This window comes from Mycena indigotica (assembly GCF_014461135.1).
Source record: "Mycena indigotica strain 171206Taipei chromosome Unknown Mind.scaff0010, whole genome shotgun sequence".
NCBI classification, from domain to species: Eukaryota; Fungi; Basidiomycota; class Agaricomycetes; order Agaricales; family Mycenaceae; genus Mycena; species Mycena indigotica.
Window position 1 is genome coordinate 459,258 of NW_023503009.1, and position 20,176 is coordinate 479,433.

At 48.2% G+C, this 20,176-nt stretch overlaps 2 protein-coding genes across 2 annotated transcripts; one reads left to right on the forward strand and one right to left on the reverse strand.

The window, feature by feature from the left end:
- Positions 1–10,654: 10,654 nt before the first annotated feature.
- On the reverse strand, positions 10,655–11,232 carry MIND_01116700 (uncharacterized protein; the record flags this gene model as incomplete). The annotated part of the gene is made up of 2 exons (XM_037367728.1): positions 10,655–11,089; positions 11,137–11,232. 2 exons carry the CDS (start codon positions 11,230–11,232, stop codon positions 10,655–10,657), a joined length of 531 nt encoding a protein of 176 aa, XP_037215560.1.
- Positions 11,233–15,981: 4,749 nt separating this feature from the next.
- MIND_01116800 (uncharacterized protein) lies at positions 15,982–17,130 on the forward strand (the record flags this gene model as incomplete). The annotated part of the gene is made up of 3 exons (XM_037367729.1): positions 15,982–16,175; positions 16,233–16,987; positions 17,039–17,130. 3 exons carry the CDS (start codon positions 15,982–15,984, stop codon positions 17,128–17,130), a joined length of 1,041 nt encoding a protein of 346 aa, XP_037215561.1.
- Between the last annotated feature and the right edge of the window lie 3,046 nt (positions 17,131–20,176).

A 20,176-nucleotide genomic window follows, 5' to 3' on the forward strand; every position in this document is an offset into this window, starting at 1 on the left:
CCACCCCGCTTCGCTGCATGTCAGGCCGGCGGAAGTCAGAACGGCGTGCCGCCACTTACACACAACTACCCCATTTTTCCCTCCTCAACCCAAAACAATCTCGCCTTGTCAGCTGTCCTCTCATGGTCTTGAATGTTGAGCTAGAACAAGACACGCATGCTTCTGGATGTGCACTGCAATGGCCGAGGGAGATGGATAGAGAGGTGGTGACAGTATAAGAGAAAGAGAGTCTGACCGTGACCGCGAATCAACAATGTTGCTTGTTTCTGGCCAAGTATGGCAGTCTAACTGCACATTTATTTTTCCGCGCCCGAAGTTGATGTTCCACGCCATCTTAGGCCGGTTTGGGTGATATTCAGGCCAAAACACCACCATTAAAAGATATGAGGGTTCTTTTGTACAAACAATGTTTTTGCGCCACGCGCACATCATTTTTCCCACGCGCATTTTTTGTACAAAAGAACCCTCATAAAAGATGGTGCAGTAACTCGTCAGCGCGCGCTGATTTGTTCAACGCGCGCGCGGTTTCGCGCAGCCACATCATTGTCGATGGGCCATCGGATGCATTGCTGGAGAGGCAGACTTGCTGTCTGGGCAAGATGTTGGGGCAAATGCCTGCCCACAATGGCACAATTAAATTCAGAATGTAGACGAGTAAGTATGAACTACTATGCAAATGAAGTAAAGAGTGTGAACAACAAGTGATTATTGAAGGAATGGGTTCGGAATGAGCAAGGAATGTATATGATTGGTATGGTACTGTTCATGCCCATGGGTCTCGCGAACACAAAGGCCACCTCGGTGAGGGGAGTTGCCGTACTTAGTGCTTCAACGTCAGACCGTTCAAGTTGACAGCGGAGACAACGACAGGAGCCGGCCCGGCGGGGGGTTAGCTGGAACAACGCCGGCAGGTGGGATAATGATCCCACTTCTAGTGAGTAGCCCTGGTGTTGCGTTGACAAAGTCCGGAGGGAAATTGGAGTAGTCTCAGACTAAGTTGTTGATCTCATCGATCCACCTGTTTGTCCCAAAAATGACTGTCAATTCGCAGTGTTGACCCGGCGTGGTAACACTGTGAAGCAACACAAATTTGCATGGTTCTCATAGAAATGAATAATCTATGGATAAAGGAATGAATAATTATAAGTTCTTCAAGTTCTTCAGCTGATTTTTGACTAAGTCCAATACATTGTAGGCTTGTCAGTGGTCTACATGGTATGAATAATTTGAATGATATCCTTAAAGTCTATATACTAATGAGATAATTAGTACACCGCGTCACAGGCGTGACAAACTTCCAGAAAAGGAAAATTTCGCCATTTGACAGGAGAATCATCAGAGAATGTCACAAATCATGACAAAACTGAAGTTGTATGTTTTGTCTATACAAACAACTTTCATTAAGTAACATATAGTCCCAGCTGAATGGTTATGCCAGCATGAGCCAATCACTAACTAATCCACAACTGATAAGCCTCTATCTCCATAACTACTTGAGATATGTAAATACATAATTCAAGCACTACTAGAAAGGTTTTGAGCAGTACCATCAATATACCATGCTATTTGATTACTATCATACCATATGATGACTGTATTTAGTTCTCAGTCATAATAAAGAGAATATCTGGTACTTAAACTAGTATGTGGTCGGTGACTTATATGTTCAGATACTCCACACCTGGTATTTCAGCTTCAGATCCTGAGTGAATATGATACTAGTAATGCAATGTATCCATACATCAGTAGTATTTGATCTTCATCAACCCTGCAAGATAACCATGTTATCTAGCTAGTCAGGGCAGATAAAGTTGGGAGAGTGCTCATTTGACGGGTATAGCACCCTAACATTATCTTCTCCATCTAGTCATCTTATTTGGTGCCATGGCATCAACCTATTGACTGCCAAGTATGATTCAATACTGAGCTAGGGAGTATTTTGCTGATATCTTGGGACTACATCCATGGAATCCCATGATCTAAGTTGATATAGAGACATATAATGGTCCAGTATAATCCCACCCATTTATGACCTTACCACAAGTGTTAGAGCAAGTCAATTCTTGGTGGCCTTAGGTGTCATATAACACAGGATGAAGATGGGCTACAGAGGCAGGGGCACCACTTTCTGGGAGCTGGATCATGCCCCTACTCATAGATATACTTAGATTTCTCAGACTCATAAAGGCCATGCCATGGCCAACCCATCATCTTTGGAATAGATAACACTGATAATGGTACTGTGAGGGATCCAGAATGGCTATGAGGTTGATTCAAGTGCTGGACAGCTTCATTTGGAGGTCTATACCATCCTACCTTCATGTCTTGGATTATACTTGAAATTAATTTCTCACCAGTTGTAATAGCGAAGACACTATCTTTGCTCTATGGGTATTTACCCCCTCTTCACCTACCTCTGGTGACACATACCTGAACCACAAGTAATTACAGTAGAGGGTTATAGTACACATTCAAATACCCCCATACATGCATCTCAATGTCCAGTACTCAGTCTATAGACCCTGTAAGGGCAACCCTGGAGACTCCGACGAAAGCCTAGCAGGGGAGGATCCAAAGCGCGAATAAAAGCTACGGGAAATACACGGAGGGACTGACCTAGCAGGGGAGGATCCAAAGAGAAGAAACTCTAAGGGTCCGCCTGCTAGGGCGCCAACTATATACTGGTCATCCGTAACTGCCGACGTAGAGCGCAGAAGGCCTGAGCGGCGTCGCAGGCTCTGTCCCAAGGCGATCATTGGGAGGGTCTTGACGGATCGGTGATCGTGCGGGCGAAGGAGGCCGTGGATGATGGTCGGGGTGGGTCGGAGCGTCCGAAGGGGCGCCGGTCGGATGCGCCTTGTATGCGTTCGGAGGGTCCGAAGGAGGCCGAAGCAGGGGTTCCCCTGACAGACCCTACCATTCGTGTAAACCAGTTCTGCACTCAACCTGTCTTGGAATGTTCACCTTAATTCATCCTCTAAGAATATATAGAGACCAATCAGAGTACATGGGTATCTTTATATATCTCAATGACTGAACTTGACACATTTTAATCTATAATCAACTAACAGATCATGGTTGTATTGTGAATATATTGTGTAATAGGAGCAATGTGTATAATACCAAATAACAAGAGATTCCATGGATGGTACATTATGAGAGGCATGTCATATTTCAGAGGGACTCCTCTGTATGCTTCCTACCTTTATCTCATTGGGAATTCCTTACATCCGAGTGAGTTATTGGGAGATTAGAATAACAGGATATATGCCTTATATTCAGGTATGTAGGTTGCCTAAAAATAGGTGTGTCTTACAGGGCTATGATGGACATCCATCAGCCTAGAACACAACTTAGATCATGGTTATCCATGCATTCCTGACCCAAATATCAGGCCATCACTGTGCTTGATCAAATTTGAAGCAGAAAAACTACAGAAAAGTGGTATAACAGTATGGTATAAAGATATGAGACTACAGTCATATCAGAACACATCAAGACAATATAACTACCTATGTACTAACTAGTGAAAAAATTATCTGAATTTATAAAGAATTAGAGGATATATTGCTGAATCAATGAGTCTGATGCATAATCATTTAATTGTTTGATATACAGATAACATTAGATTTGATGTGAATATTAATCCAATCATTCAGGTATCCTTAGTAGTACTTCAATTAGCTCTGTAACCTATCTTGTTATTGAGATATCATCTCATCAGTTATGGATCAGCTAGTGGTTGGCTAGTGCTGGCACAACTATTGAGCTATTACTATAGATCACTTAATGAAAGTTGGTTATACAACCAAAATATACAACTTTGATTTTGTGACAATCTGTGACATTTTCTAATGATTGTACCGAAAATTTCCTTTTTCAGAAATTTGTCACGCATGTGACACGGTGTGACAGCGCTGAACTCAGGCCTAGGGTCTCAGGTCTTGAATTATTCATTATTATTCATTCTCTGCTGACTATCTTATTAGCATGTGGACTTTATCGATATTATTCAAATTATTCATACTATATAGACCACTGATAAGCCTACAATGTATTGGACTTGGTCAAACATTGCCTTAGAAACTTTAAAAACTTACAATTATTCATTCCTTTATCCATGGATTATTCATTTCTATGAGAACCTTGCAAATTTCTGTTGCTACACAGTGTTACTCCGCCGGGTCAACACTGTGAATTCACAGTCATTTTTGGGACAAACAGGTGCATCCATCGGGTTGGGGCCTGGATAGAGAAACAGTCAGTGACAAAAACCAAGAGGAACAAAATGAAAAACACACTGGCACTTGGCTCACGAGATTTCTCAGCACCGCGAGACCGTTTAGAGCTCTTGTTGTTGTTGTTGTTAGCCTTGCACTTGCGCTTGTGTTGCATCTTTGAATACAATGTTTGGACCTGCCCGAACAGAAAACAGCTGGCAACATACCTTGAGCCGGAATCTCCTCAATCGCATCATTCGGACTCGTCAGATGAGATGACAACGTCTATTGTATGTCAGCCCAATACTCAATGAAAAAAGGGTACATATGGGCTTTGGCCTTCGCCTTTTGTTTACTCTTCTTTTTTTCTCTGATGCCCCATCTAGATTACACACAGTTAGCGACAGATAGCATACGAAAGAAGAATAACATACCTGTGTCCCTAACAATCAGTTTGACTGACCGCTGACGGTTCTGCACGCCAGCAAGCATAACCTCGGAAAGCTCGTCATCACTTTCGATGCGATCAGGGAGCAGACGCTGTGCTTTTGAGTGTTGGTTGGTGGTGGTAGGCTTTGAGGCTAGATACCTATGCTGTGGGCCTCAGATGAAAAATAAATTCATTGCCAAAAAAGGAAAAAAGGAAAGAGAAGGAGAGGGAAAAGAAGAGTTTTTGAGTGGACTATGAGCTTAAGGTGAGGCAACCATGCATAGACCATCTAGAAGAATTTATTCTGCATTTTTATATATATAAATTACCCAATCATTGCCTTTTGGGGCACTATCTACCGGGTAGGATACTGCCGGGTCCGCGGGTCATGTGCTGATTCAGATAGCTCTGACCCCATATGGTTTTTTTTGCGGCCGGCCTACGGCCGGCAGGATCAAACACGACCAAGCATGATGTGACATGCTGTCAACCTCGTGACAACCTGCGACAAGTTGTGTTGCAATACACTGTAATGTTCCTCAGGAAATAGATTCATGGGCACTTAACAAAACTGAAGGTCTATTGTAAGATTCAGCACTATTTAAACTCCCCCCCTATTTTAAATTCTTGTGAAAAAACAAGATTTCACACCACTATGGTCAAATTGAATGTGAATGAGTGAATGAATCTCTTAGAAATTTTATGCTATGGGACAGTTATGCTATCCAAACTATTCCTCTAATTTTCAGGCCAGACTATGAAGAAATGAAGTTGAAATGCACCAGAGGAGATTTCAATCATTGACTCCTTCCCAAATGGGAAGGTGTGACGATTCAGATAGCGAGGTATCTGCCCACACTACTAGTAACTAGCCGGCTTTGAGACATGTTCGTCACTTGATGACTCGTTGTCCGATTCGTCCGAATTGATCTCCTTGTATGTTCCGATGAGCTTGGTGGCCTCTCTGAGTCCAATGCCTTTCCATGCTCGTGTAGGAATACCATGTGTGGTAGCTGTAGATAAGTTATGAGATATCTTTCCAACAATTATGGACTTACCAATGTATATTGCGCAGTCCATCCACTTTTTTCCAGTCGGACCTTTCCATTTTTCCACATGAAACCCTGCCGCTGGACCCTCGAGGATTGTCTTGAACAGCAAGTAATGCTTTTGGGCAAGCCTCCAGAATGGCTCCTCCTCGGGATACTTGGCCTTCATGTACGCCGCAAGATCAGGCAGTTTTTGACAAATGAAATGGTCGATCTCATCAGCTTTCCACTCGGGGGAGCATCCTCCTCGTGCATTACAGCAAGCCCTGCAGGCTTCAGCACATTTCGGATATGCTTTTCTTTGGGGACTGAGTCATTACATAGTTTGCCGTTCTGCGAGCGATGTCAGTAAGAATCATTAACACAACGAGAAAAAAACCTCAAAGCCGGAAACAATAGCCACTAGTTGGAATACCTGCTTCATTTTTGCTGACTTGGGGCCTCGGGCCTACAAAGTAGTGCCCTGCCGGGCCGGGCCGGGCCGGGCTGCCCGAGCCCAGCCCGATTTTGGGCCCGGCTTTGTCGGGCCTGGGCCGTGGAATTCTCAAGCCCGAGCCCCTTGACAGGCCCGGCCCGAGCCCGCCCATGAGACTTCTAGCGCCAGAGGGGAACATCTGGCCCGTTCTGTGCATTGAGCATCGCGAGGCCCATGCCAAACGGAGACAGTCCGCCTCCTCCTCCTCCTCCACCAGCTCCGCCCCCCACCAACACCCCCGATTTGGCCGCCCCGCATAAACGCTGCCTCTCATGCCCGTCATAGTCGACCCGCGCTCCCACTCCTCGCCCGCAGCCGCCATGGCCTGTTGCGCTACTGCCATCTGGTACGCCTGCTTCGCATATAGCCCAACCTCGCTCCCGTCTCTCGGTGTAAGCGGGCCAAGGGCACCGCTGCTTTTGCTCGAGTTATATGAGGTCAGTTATCACAAAAAATTATTTGCTTGTGGTTTGTGGTTTATGACTTATGGTTGTGTTCATTTTTTGTGGTTGAGGTCATTTTTGTGCTTGTGACATACATGGTTGAGGTTTTGATTTTTGTGGTTGAGGTTTCAGGCCTGTATTGCAAGTGTCTGGAAGCTAGAATTCACATTTCCTTTCTCCCCTCCCATCAGATTCAGATCAATTCATCAATGCTCTACAACAAGTTAATACTCTCTACAAAGCTCCAAAGTCTGGAAGGCTATACTTACCAAGTGATTGGTCTGGGAATCTTGCAGTTCAAATGTCTGAGGCTTTCTGAAGCTTGGTGAGACCCAGATAATCTAGATATGTAGAAGGTGGATGCCTTAAAGTGCGATAGCAAGATTGATGGGATTGATCGGCCATCATAATATCAATTTCTACTAAATTTAAATGTGGGTAAGTGGTCTAATGCATGATACCTCAAGCTCAAACATAATAAACATAACCACAGATCTCATAGCACAACCACAAACCAGTAATTGAGAAGCAAAAACCATGTAGACCACACACCACAACCTGGTAAAAAACACAACCATGAAGCTGTACCATCTTCAAAACCTCAATTAACAGAGCACAAACTCAAATAACTAAATTTTTGTGAAAACTGCTCTTATAGAGTTACCCGTGCCGTTTGTGCCTGTGGAGCTTGCGGGCGAGTTGCCGCGTATACCGCCGTTGCCCACGAATGGCCGTTGCGGTGGTCGGCCAAGCAGGGAAGGCAGTGAGGATGAACTTGAAGGAGTGGGTTGTGCGATTATAGGTGGTGATGATCGTGAAGAAGGGATGGGTTGTGCGATTATAGGTGGTGATGATCGTGAAGAAGGGATTGGCTGGGAGGGGGTTTGGCGAGGGAAAGAAGTAGAGGTCACAGGGGCAGAACGGGGATTTGAAGTCGTCGCGGGTGTGGTCATAAGCGTGCTGCTCCCGCTGCCACGCGTTCCCAGAAGGAGCAGGAGCAGACTTCTCCAACACGTTTGTCGACCCGCTCGAAGTCGAAGTACTTGTCGAGTTGGCTGTCGAAGAAGCAGTTGCAGGAGTCGATTATGTCAGCACCGAAAATTCTCACTCCGGATGTCGACTCAGGCGTATACGGGGTTTTTTTTAAAAAAAAGATCCCTTGTAATTAGAATATTAACATTTTTAAAAAACATCAGTGATTTACAAGTTTCCACGCTGTCAAACTCCAAGTTTCCACGCTGTCAAACTCCATATCTTTCTTGGCACTTTGCCATCAACATTTTTTTTTCATCTTTTTTGGCCTTTCCCCTACTCAGTATTTTCCCCATACTTAAGGAATTTTCCACACATCAGGTCTGGGGCCTTATAGCTACCACACTGCCCACCCTGACATGGCCTTTCAACTTTTTAAACCTTTTTTTGATCTCTCATTTCCCTATATAAAACCCACCTTTTGGCAGGGGCATAAATTAGAGGCATTTTTTAAAAACATTCAGACTGGTAATGAGAAGGCTTTTAAAAAAAAAAACCCCGTGTACAGGTGGACTCCGAGGCACTCGAGGTCAAATCTACGAAGCTTCGGGAACGGGCAAAGCAAGCTTTGTGCTTGAGGGACACACTGCATTTAAAGAAGCACCTAGTCCAGCTTGTAGTTTACAAGCAAGTAGCTATATTATGATTTATCAACGAGTATTATGGCTTGAGGTGTCAGAACTGAGCCAACGGACCTGAAGAAGTGTGTAGCTATCCAATTTGGCCCAAGGCTATCTCACCAACTCGCCCAGGACAGTTGGCACATCCGGCAAGGCCTTCACCGCCTCCGCCTGGAACGCCTCCCTCGCCTGTCGCTTCTCCAACGAAGACGACAGGCCGGGGTCATCCAGCCTGAATTGAAACAGCCGGAGCATCGGCAGCAAGCTACACCATTGCAACAGCTTGCGCCCGACCGCGGCAGACTCCATCAGCAGCCGGATTCCCTCCACACATCCGAGACGCGGGGCAATATCCTGGCCGCGGGGGTCATTCACCCATTGACATATCACCATCGGCTTCACTGGGTTGTAGCGCTCTCGCTGGAAGAGAGAGAGTTGCTGTCTCCCGGTGCCCTTGATGCTCATGGTGAGCGTGAGGCGGGAGTCAGGCGGCCACCGACTTGAAACTCCCTCCAATGCACTCAGCACGTTGTCTGTTTGGGCACTCGCCATGGGGGATGACACTTCGAAGGAAATGGCAACGAGGGAGAGTTTGGGGGAGTTAATGAGGCCGCTGATAAGGGACAGGCCGTGCATCAGGAATAGACAACTTTGCAATCACACGCTAGGTAGACTTGATAGCCGTGGTAGCCCGGTAGACAAGTCCCGTCATCTCGGGCACTTGGTAGCACCCTGTCACATTCTGGTAGCAACCAGTAGCAGCCCAGTAGCAGCTAGGTGGTACACCAGTAGCAATTAGTAGTTAATGATAGCCCAGTTATTCACTCAATAATCCAGTAATAGAACGAAAGAATGCACAATAATTATACAATAGCAACTACAGAATACATGCATTCTATATAGTCGACGTGCAGCTGCTTCCATACCATCATGCACGCGTCCAGTGCCCTCACCACCACCACTAGCCCAGGGGAGCCAGCAGCGAGAGGTGATGCTCTCGACAGTGGCGTGGAGGCACTTTGTACGTGAGCTCATCGTGCAGCTCGGCCTGGGCGGCGAGGAGGGCAGTAAGCGGCGAGGAGGGCAGTGAGCATCACGCGGGGGTTGCGAGGGTGTCGGCGGGGGGCATATGGGGATAAAGGGTGGTGGTGGGGGGCATGGGAGGACACGGGAGGGTCATGGAGGGCAGTCTTGATCGTTTGCGGGAACGGAACGGTCAATCTGGCTGAAAATGGGTGAGCATATGCGCGCAGGGCGGCCGAAGCTTCGTACCAAAAATCGTGCGATTTGGCTGGCAAGAAAAAGAGCAATGACCAGTTAGTATATGGTCAAATAATAAGAAAGAAGACGAACCAGGTCGAGCGGGTGAAGTAGATGACGCTCAGACTCCAGAGGCACAGTTCATGGGCATGCTCGGGTGGCAGTCGATGAGGGGGGGAAGAGACGGCAGTGGAGGGGGGAAGAAAGAAGGGGGAGTCACTTGCCAGATGGCGCCATTTGATTTAAGCCGGGATCTTTGCCCGAGCCATCAATCACGTCAAATGGCGCCACCTGGCATGTGATCATGGACTTAGGCAAATTTCTCAGAGTCGGGCATGGCCCTAGCAAGAGCAAATAAGGCTTGCCCACTAGTTAAAGTACTGAATGACTGTTCACAATTCTACATAGTGAAAAATTATAGATTTTGTGGACCATTGATATTGCATCTGGTCACAACATGATTTGACATATCTATCAATTGCTACATAAATGCCGCGCAGATCTACCAGCTGATATTGTCAGCTACTTGGCGCTGCCTGAATTCTACTGATGCAACTGATGCTACTGATGCTACCAGGCCTATGGAGCCCAAACAGGTGGCCTGGTAGCGAAAACACATTTCCTGATGTGCGGGTCATGGTATTTCGGAATGTCCAGTAATAAGGTTTCCAGCGAAGGATGTCGGACAGCCGCGTCAAGAATCAGAGGCTGGTTCTGTGGAGGCTTGTCGCTTGCCAGATATGTGATTTTCGTCACGAACAAATGGTTGGCGAGAAATTGGCGCAGCAACCCTCGCGCAAGACCAATAGCCGCGTCGATCGTGAGCGACCGACAGTGGCGAAGACGAGCATGACGCATAACGGCCGCAAGACATTCTTCAGAAGCGATCCAGGTATTGTCCCGGGACAGTGTCATCGAGCCATATTCGAATGGGTTCAAGACGACCAGGCTGCTTTCCCATGTCCATGGCGGATATGCATTTGCACTGACGCCTTTGGAGGATGTGATGAGGCGAGCATCGAGCGAGACAAGCCCGAAAAGAGCCGGAATGTGTTTTGTCCGACCATGAAAACGGCGCGTCGTTGTACTTGGACTTTCTTTGCCTTTGTGGAACCCAAAACGCCGTCATTTAACCCGGGGAGCATTGAATCTCCCATTGTGAAGGTCCCACTGGGCCAAATCGGCACTAGAGCACGAGAACATCGCGTAGTGGGTGAAAACGAAAACTGGGTCGTTGTGTTTCGTGTTACGATGGGTGAAAAGCGACAGTGTTTGGCACAAGGGAGGCAGAACGAGTTGGCGGGCTTCAGGAGGGAGGGAGCACAAGTCCGCATCAAAAGATATCGAGAGGGAGTGTAGTTTGGGAGAACGGAGGATGATGCTGTCCAAACACGCCAACAGCTTGGACAAGTCTAACGCGTTGAGGTTTTCGCAGCGAAGGACCTCCACAGAGAACTCTTTCCGTATCATACACGGCGGGAGCGCTGCGATGGCGTACGAGTCGAGCCGTATCTTCTTCGCCATGGTCAAAGCATTGAGAGATAGACCGACATCCCAATTCTGGAGAAATCGTTCGAGGCAATGCATATTGAAAAATCGACACACACGCCAGCGAGTTTCAGGAGCAGCTGGCCCCGTAGAAAGTCGTATACTCTGTCCCAAAGCTCACTGGGGAGGATGTCAAGTGGGTGGTGGATGGCCATGACGGTGAAAGGCAAGGCTGTGGAGCCGGAAAGGCGGCCTTGAGGCAGCAGGCCGCCGCCAGGCTGACGTGGTGCTCATTGATGGGGGGAGCCGCGATGATGATTCATAGACACTGTTAGTACCAGTCGAGAAGCTAAGTCGAGTGAACTTGCCTGGGCTTAACCACGATTGGCAGGCAGAAGAGGGAATGCGGGTCACCGTCACGAGATTCAGTCACAGCCTGGGAAGACCGCGAAGGTTTCGTCAACAAGCAAGCAGAATTGTATTCTATCTATATGATATCCAGTATTGTGCATAGCCAGTGCGAGTCTAGTTCACGCAACTGCTATCCAGTACTTTTAGCTACAACATATGTAGCTCCAGCGCGAAAAAATGTGAAAAGTACATACTCTAAACTCTAGATACAAGGCCAAGACTGTAAGGCGGGATACGGGAGTTGGGTTATCGAATACTTGGAGGGGTTTATGTGGTGTATGGCAAGAGGGCGAAAAGTAGGCAGGTGAGGGAATACGCGAAGAAATTGGGTGTTATGGGTATCATCATGAAATGATAGACGACGAACGTCTAGCGCTGCCAATCCTCGGGGTCATAGACGACACCGACTTTCTCGCCCTTCCTTACAACCCGGGTGAAAACATAACTGGCGCCATAGTTATGGAACACCATCTCCCACTTGTTGACGCGCGAATAATTGGCATCCGACTCGGAGTAGTAAATCCCCAGAATATCATCGAGTACCGTTCGGGGCATGAATGTTCAGCGAACTCGTCCGGGTAGTCGACGTATTGGATGGCCAGCTCCCCAGCCTCGTTGGTATATCGAATCTCGAGTTTGATTGTCGGCTTGGGCGGTTCGGGCACCAAGCGGAGAATGCGACGCGGGATGCTGGCGATGTAGTAGTAGACGGGGTTCAAGCCAAAACCGACAACAAGTGGAGGTTGGGGAGGAACATGTTTGCCGACATGGGTGGAGTTGGCAGCAGGGCGTTGCGGACGACAGAAACCATATGAAGGTGGCAGAAAGTGCGGCGTGTCGAGAGCCGAAGCGAAGGCCCTTGCGGCCAAACGCTCCTTTCCGAATGCTCCTCGTTGGTCATGAACTATGCGACCAGAATTATCGCAGATGCCGTCGTCACAATTTGAGGGTCGCCAGCTGAAGTTGTTGAGTAATGTCCTCGAAAAACTACGCGAATTCGGTGGGGGAGTGTGGGGACTGAGGAGAGTCCTGGGATTTTTGTTTCTTGTTTTGAGCTGCAGGATACCCGGCGTCGGACCTGCGCACGCGCACGGCTGTATCAGTGTGTGGCTTTTCGTCTTTGCGGTGGAGGCTGGGGATTTACACGCAGGTGGGGAGGACCCCGCCTGCGTCCTACCGTGTTTTTGTCCCAATGGGTTTTTCACGGGGGTTTTATCCAGTCGTCCTGCCCTTCGGGCCAGCCGCGTCACAACGCTGATCTATACATGTGGTGGGGTGCGGGTTCCTGGCCAACGGGTTATGTAGCAATTTTCTGTAAAGCTCATGAGAGCAGGCAGGGGGTCGACGTACTCCCTGGAGGGTACAGCTCACCCCCGCAGGCCTCTTGAGTTGGGCGGTACCCAGATTTGGGACTGTTATGCCCTTAATAATAATAATAATAATACGCGACACACCGTTATGACCAGCTGTCGCATAGACCTGTCTTCTCCCCCGAGAATCATCCCCCGTCGTTGCTGCTGACTTGATGGGTACTGTTCCTTCCGGTGTTTCGAATACGCTCAAAACCCTTGCCGAGCCGCTTGAGGTAGTGAAATCCCGGCAGCCAGGCATTCCATCCCGCTCAGTAGTTCCCCCACAGCAACCATCGTCGTAGTAAACCAGGTCGCCCGTTTTTTGTGGATGACCGCATGGAAATGGCCTGGTCGGAAGCACTGTTTTCGGCAGCATAGCAATAGTAGGCTTGAATTGCTCCGCTTTTTGAAACGCGAAGAAATGACTCCTTGAAGACAGCTCAGACACAGTTGGTTTCCGAAGCAAATGCCACGCACCGAAAGCCCGTTATTAGCTGCTTTCGGAGTGCTCTGGTCTTCCTGCGACAAGACTCTCCACGTTTTGCCATTGTCGTTTGAGATACACGCGGTTGTCTAGCAGAAAAATAAGCCCAATGCTTGAAAGAAAAAACGAGCAAAACTGACCCAATAGAAAGTGTAAGCCCCCCGCCGCATTCTTATCGTCGTTTCTAAACGTCGCGAGCACATTGCCGTTGGGCAACTCCTTCAAATGCATGTTATCCAAGTACCCCATCCCCGCCACGAATGCCCCTGCCCCGTCGGTAGAGCGGGTAACGGTAAGGATGTGTGTAGACCCGCTCTTCGGAAGGCTGTGAACGCGCCTCAAACGCTGCCATCCGCCAGCTGTCTGAGGCAAGACCGTTTGCGTGTGGATGAGCGCTATTACCAATGTGGCGAAGATTAGAGGGAAGAGCTTCATAAAGTCAGAGGTCAGAGAGCGGTATCGATAGCGAGGTAGATATATCACCCCTTCGAGCCCAGATGATTCTGCTTATGACTTCAATTGAGCGGCGCGTGGTTGCTGGGTACCAAATTAAGACCATTGCTCGTTTCTCCGGTTGCGACGAGAAGGATTATCATAGACTGGGTGGTTCATGACCAATGGGAGCGACAATATGGGGAGGGAAGAGCACTGAGAGCGTTTGAGGCCGTCAGATGAGAGGAAAAGACGTCTGATCAAGAGTTTAGGCGATGACTATGACTCATTGAGCATTTGGACTCGAGCACCGAGATATCTTCCCGAAGATTCTGTAATCGCTTCATGTGGGTGTTCACGGTGAACGAGCTCACAACGACAGATTCTGAGCCTTGTAATGCAGAACTGTGAAGAGCGTCTGAGAGTGGAGTAAGTATGGAGAGAAGCGTATTATAGGTCACGGTATCGGAGATGTGTGTAAGTAGGTGTGTAGGTATGCGGGTATGTATGTATGATCCAGGACACGAAAAAGGTCCGCAGGCATAGGCACCAGTGGTCCATATGCTTCTCTACCATCGACAAGTTTCCTGCCCATGAGCTCGCCAAGCTTTTGAAGCCCTTCGCAAGCAAACTCGGACTCTGTGAATCACTTGCAGCGTCAACGTGCCTAAAACGACCGCAGACGACGAACGCGGGGCCCAAGCGTGTACGCCAACATCCAAAGCACGAGAGCATATGCACAGGCAAATGGGGATACAGGGTTTCGAGTGGTCGTAGCTCGCAGTACGGATGCAAAGTCGCTTCAGATGTAAATGTGGGCGTCGTCAAAAACAGCGTCAAAGAGAGCCTTCTCGTCCATCGCAGAGCCCAGAAAGAATTCGGTGGAACGCATGGTGTGTAATGCACCGCGGGATACGGTCGGTAGGAGCATAGGTAATGCATGCGCAGGGCTGCAAACTCGTATGCCGGGAGCGTGACGGTGACGGATGTGACCTTCGAAGGAGGCGACGAAAAAGTGTCGCAAGTACTCGTATGAGCAGGCACTGACTCTGAAAACGACTAGAGCAGCAGGGGGTGATACTTGAACATGCGTGGAGAGGTGAGATGACGCCGTAGAAGGAGTAGGCAGTATTTGAGAAAGTTGCGAGTGGTCATCCGCGGTAAAGTCCTCTTTTTGAAGAACACACCGCATGCCGATAAACATAGGCGCGAGAGTGTCGAGAGTGTAGAGAAGGGTATAAGGCGGCGCGCGGGCGGACAGGGCGGGGAGGAAAGCAGCTTGAATTTGTGCGTCTGGTTCTCGCAACCAGTAGTGAGCTCGTTCTCCTTTGAGCAGTCTGGAAATCCCCAGCGCCACAGCCGCCCAGTGGCAGCAGCGACCCACCCCGGGCCAGCAAGGTTACTGCACCCGCCTGAGGCGTGTTTGCGAGTCGTTGTCGTGGGACCCACGAGCGCTGCCGAGCAGCATAGGGCTCGCGTTAATGAGACAAATGCCCTGTTTCTGTTGTGTCGATTGAATGCGGAGTCGGCAAGCACCTGCGGAGAGAACAGGTTAACAAAAGAGAGGAAGACAAATTGTGCTCTGCGCACAAGATATTCGTTACACCGCCACGTCGCCACAGGTCCTTCTCCTCCGCAAGGTTGGGGATGGTAGGTCGAGGCGGTAGTGCCACGCAGCCTCAGCCAGAAACAGAGTCGGCTGAATCGAAGTCAAGTCAGCAGAACCCTCGCCTGGCGAGCCAGAATACGCACCTGGCTACTCGTGCATACGACTACGTGTGCGTGAGGAATGAAGCGGGAGGTTCCCAGGGCGTGGAGGGCGAAGTGGCCATCTGTGGTGGTGGAGAGCGGAAGAGAAATGGATGCCTATCACGTGTCGGTCTTCGGACCGTTCTTGGTTCTTGCGTTGATACTCCCAATTCTTCGTCTTGCTGGGCACGCACAACTCCGAGTCTTCCACTTTTCCTCCACTCTGCGCTCCATATCCATATACGACACCGCGCACCATTCTCAACGGCACTTTGAAGTCCATGGTTGTTTGAAGCTGAGTGTATTTTACTTTGATTGACGTTTATGCGACATGCTTTGAGTTCGTAGCTTTCCTCGGATTTCGGGGCCTCGGTGTTTTCTTGACTTACCTCCAAAGGCATCCGGACTCCGTTGCGGACTTCCCTGTCCTTATGTCTCTCCCTTGAAACAGGCTACTTACTGGAAGTTCGAAACTTCTAAGTATGTTTATTGACTTTTCTTGAAACGCTTTCGTTTCCAGGGTGCTAAATGCAGTCATGCAAGTGGCGCTGGTGATCGCCACACTACGCCCACGTCGAGTGTGCCTGCTACGCTCTTCCATCAGCGATATCGATTGCAACATGGGTCGCTTTCCCCCGGAGCTTGAGCAGGCCATCCTCAAAATGTGCGCCGAGGATGACTGGAGTTTCATCCCCACACTTCTCTGCGTCGCTCAGCGCGCACATATATGGTATGTATATCTGAAATTGCTTCAGCGTCTTGAGCATCGCTGACCTACAGCATCTAGGCTCGAACCTCTCCTGTACCAACATGTCTATATCAGCACCGACCTTGAACGAAAGCCCGCGCAAGACGCTTTCTTCCATGTCGCTGTTGCCCGCCCACAATCCTTTCTCGCAAAAAGTGTGCGTGTGGTGGTGCTCGAACTGGACCATTCTGGAACACCAGCTCAAGACCTTCTGGAGCGCACCTACCATGCACTGCGGTCCTGCACTGGGATCCAGGAATTCGCCGTGAATGGTGCTGACAAAATGGACATTGGGCCAACATTGTTTCCAATCTTGGCCACCATGCCGCTTCGCCGCCTTGGGGCTTTTCTCGAAAATCTCCTACCATACCCAATCTCGATGAAAGACCATGCACCTGCGTTCTCAGCGCTCACGCACCTCGATGTGTTTGACAACGAAGGCCACAACAGCCACTCCCGCGACTCAGACCTCATTCGCATTGTTCCATTCTTAACGGCGCTGCCCAGCCTGACCCACCTTGCACTTGAGAGCCAGCCACCAGCCCATTGCATCCAGCAAATCTTGGATGGTTGTGCCTTTCTTCAGGTGCTTGCCTTCATGGAGCCCTCGCAGACCTTGATCCCCGACCTCGTCCCTGATCTCATAGAATATCTCCACGGCTTACCGATCTGTGACCCAAGAATTGTCGTATCCGTCTATGACGAATGGGAAGAGGTCATCTCCAGCTACGAGCACTCCTTCTGGACGGCAATCGACATTTTTCTTGAATACAGGAAGCAAGGCCGCATCGACAGTGAGTGGTAACTCTCACTCTCAGACATGAAGCTGCTGACGCATTTTCCAGAGGACCGTATTTACACGGGCGATTTTCATGATGAATATTCAACAGATCCCACAGCGCAGCTCATTAGACAGCAAATTCTCGATGTAGCCTAGCGGATAGCGATTCACGAATTGTTGTATCTATACTGGTACAATAACAATCTTTCAGTTTGGAAATGACGAGTAACTCAGCCTGAGTGCTGGTGGAATTTATAGTAACTATGCTGTCTCCACAGGCAAGTAGAACGGTAAAAAGACCTCTCCATAAACAGCATACGACTCGCTCGGCATCAGCAACAATTCTGGTCGATCTCAAGCCGCTGGGATCTGAAGAGAGGATTGTCACCGGGTCCTTGATCGCGTGGAGAAGGAGAAAGCTGTCATTCTGAGCACTATGGGGCTGATTTAGGTGGGAATTCCACCCCTCTTAGGACATATTATTGATTTCCACCTACTTTAGGTTGTATATAGGTCGATTGTATACTCCTCATTTCTGTGAAGATTTTACAATTTATTTTTTCAACCTAACATATAGGTTGTTTTTCATTGCTAACATCAACCAACAACCTAATTAGGTTGAAATTCTACCTACTTAGGTTAAATGGTATATATCTCTATCTATCACTAATTGATGTTACTTAATATCATTTAACCTAAAGGAAGTCAAGAATCAACCTACAGGCTACAGATCATAGCCCACAAGCAGAAAACATTACAAGTCCTGAGTTTAGGTATGGTTAACTACTCATTGTAGTGTAAGTGCTAAGGCTGCCTGTTCAAATCCCTCACTTGTCATATCTAATTATATTATAAATGTTACCTATCTCTAGTCCAATATTTCTACAAATCTACTGCAATCTGAAGTAATATATAGTAGTAAATATGAGATATCTTTTCATTACCAATTATAAAAAATCAACCTAAGAACAACCTATCATAACCCTTATAAGCCTTAGGTTAAATTCGGCCGATTTAGGACGGTTTCCCACCCTCCTCTTAGGTTGAAATACCACCTTGCAAAACAACCTAAATAGGATGCATTATAACGTATGTTTCCAGCCTATATTAGGTGATTCTATAGGTAGAAAACCAACCTAAATCTTCCCCATAGAGGAGGGTTCGTTTGTACAAAAAATAATTTCCGCGCGCGCACATGATTTCCGCGCGCACACAGAAATTTGGTCAAAATTTAGTAAGTTACACAAGTACATAACTCTATAATAAGACTGCCCAGTCCATTGCTGTCCACTGGGAGGCAGCGCAAGAGGGAGGGAGGTGGGTGCCAGCTGCAGTGGTCTAGGATCGGGTGTAAGGTCGTGGTCGTCATGGCTCGGAGTCGTGGCCGTTAGGGCCCAAGCAAACGGCCTCAGCTGCAGCTGCAGGCAGCGTCCGCCGTCGAGTGTGATGTGGCCGGAGGAGAAGGGCCGATGCTAATGTCACACCCCCCATTAAATATTGATAAATTTAAATGAGACTACAGATGAGGTTAGCGTGTTGAGGATGGAGGTGGAGGAAGAGGGCGCAGAGGAGCAGATGGGGAGAAGAAGAGTATAAATTTATGTAGCTATGACATGTCTTTATATACTGTAGCTATTTGTTCTGGATACTTCTACAGAGAGGAAGAATAATCAGTAAGTGGAAACGGAAAGAAGCTCGGGGAAGGTCCGGAGCGGCCGGGCTGAATAAGCGCCAGCCCGGCGATGCCATTCCCAAGGGGGTCCCAAGATCCTTATCACGGACGTGGGAGGTATGCTGAAAAAAACTTTTGCTATAACAAAGTTTGGGGGGGTTTTGGTAGGTTTGAGGTTGTGTTTGGATTAGATGTGTAGCATTCTAGCATAGAATGCAAGGTGGGTACTGACTAGCCCTACTATCTGCTTATGGCAAGGCTCTCAGCAGTCTAGTTGGGCTGTAGTGTGACTGGAGTGTGACTAGCCTTACAATTTATCATTTATATTTCATCACCTATAATCACAGGAAGCCTACCAGGGACTCTGTAAAGACTCAATTGCTATGTATTACTCAAAAATAAAAGCATTCTAATGAATGTGGCTAGAAATATACATTTTATCGCCACTTTTGATCGCATCAATAGGTCACATGATGTGCGATCATGGGAATATATTACCCGATATGGTAAGGGGGAGGGGGGGTCCCAGATGGCCTGAAAAAAAAAACTTTTCGACGGTATATCCGATTTTTGAAAGTTGGGACCCCCTTGGCCATTCCCAACACTCCCCCTCAAGCGCGAGTCCCATCGAGTCGGCGTGACGTCGAGAAGGCTCGCGATTGGAAGGTGGTGATGGAGAAGGTGTGAGTCTGTGAAATTTGAATGGGAGTGCATGTGATAGAAAAAGAACAACTGAATCTTCAGGTAGAAGCCTGCGTTGCCCGATGGAGTCGCCGGTGGGCGCGTACGTTGGTGTGTTTGACGCGAGGGGTGCTGTGGAATTGGCGGGTGGAAGCAAGAGGCTGTCAAGATGCCTATCACGGATATAGGGAGGGGGGGTCCCAAGCCCTAGAAAAAAATATTTACTGCTTCTTATATCTTAACTAAATATGGCTAGGGACACCTCAAAAACAGCTATAGTGCATCTGCTACTAGATTCTATATATATATTCCATCTCTTATACCTATAAGCAAGGTTTAATAAGCCCAATGTGGTGCAATAATACCAGGCTGTTACATTCTCATCACACTACTGGTGATACATGACCAGTGATTATCACAAATATGACCTGATATGGTCTCATATAGGCTGAGAACATCATGTAATACCTCCTTACCATATATATAGTGAAGTTAACACAAAAATATTACCTTTATCGGCGGTTTTGATCCCATCAATTGGTCACATGCCTTAGTAATCTTATCTAATCGTGGGAAATCATTACCCGATATGGTAAGAGGGGGGAGGGGGTCCCTGGAGGGCTGGAATTTTTTTTTCAACCCTATATCCATTTTTCGAATTTTGACAGCCCCTTGGGTGGAAGCATAAACTCCCCCTGGAGCAAGATCAGGGGTGTCCGTGGCGTGGGAGCAATCGCGAACAATGCGGGCGCGATAGATCGTGTCGTCAGCGTAGCGCTTTGGTGCGGAAAATCCAGCGGCAGCTGGGCGGGAGGTGTGTGGAGTCCGGGATGATGAATGAAGCCGGAG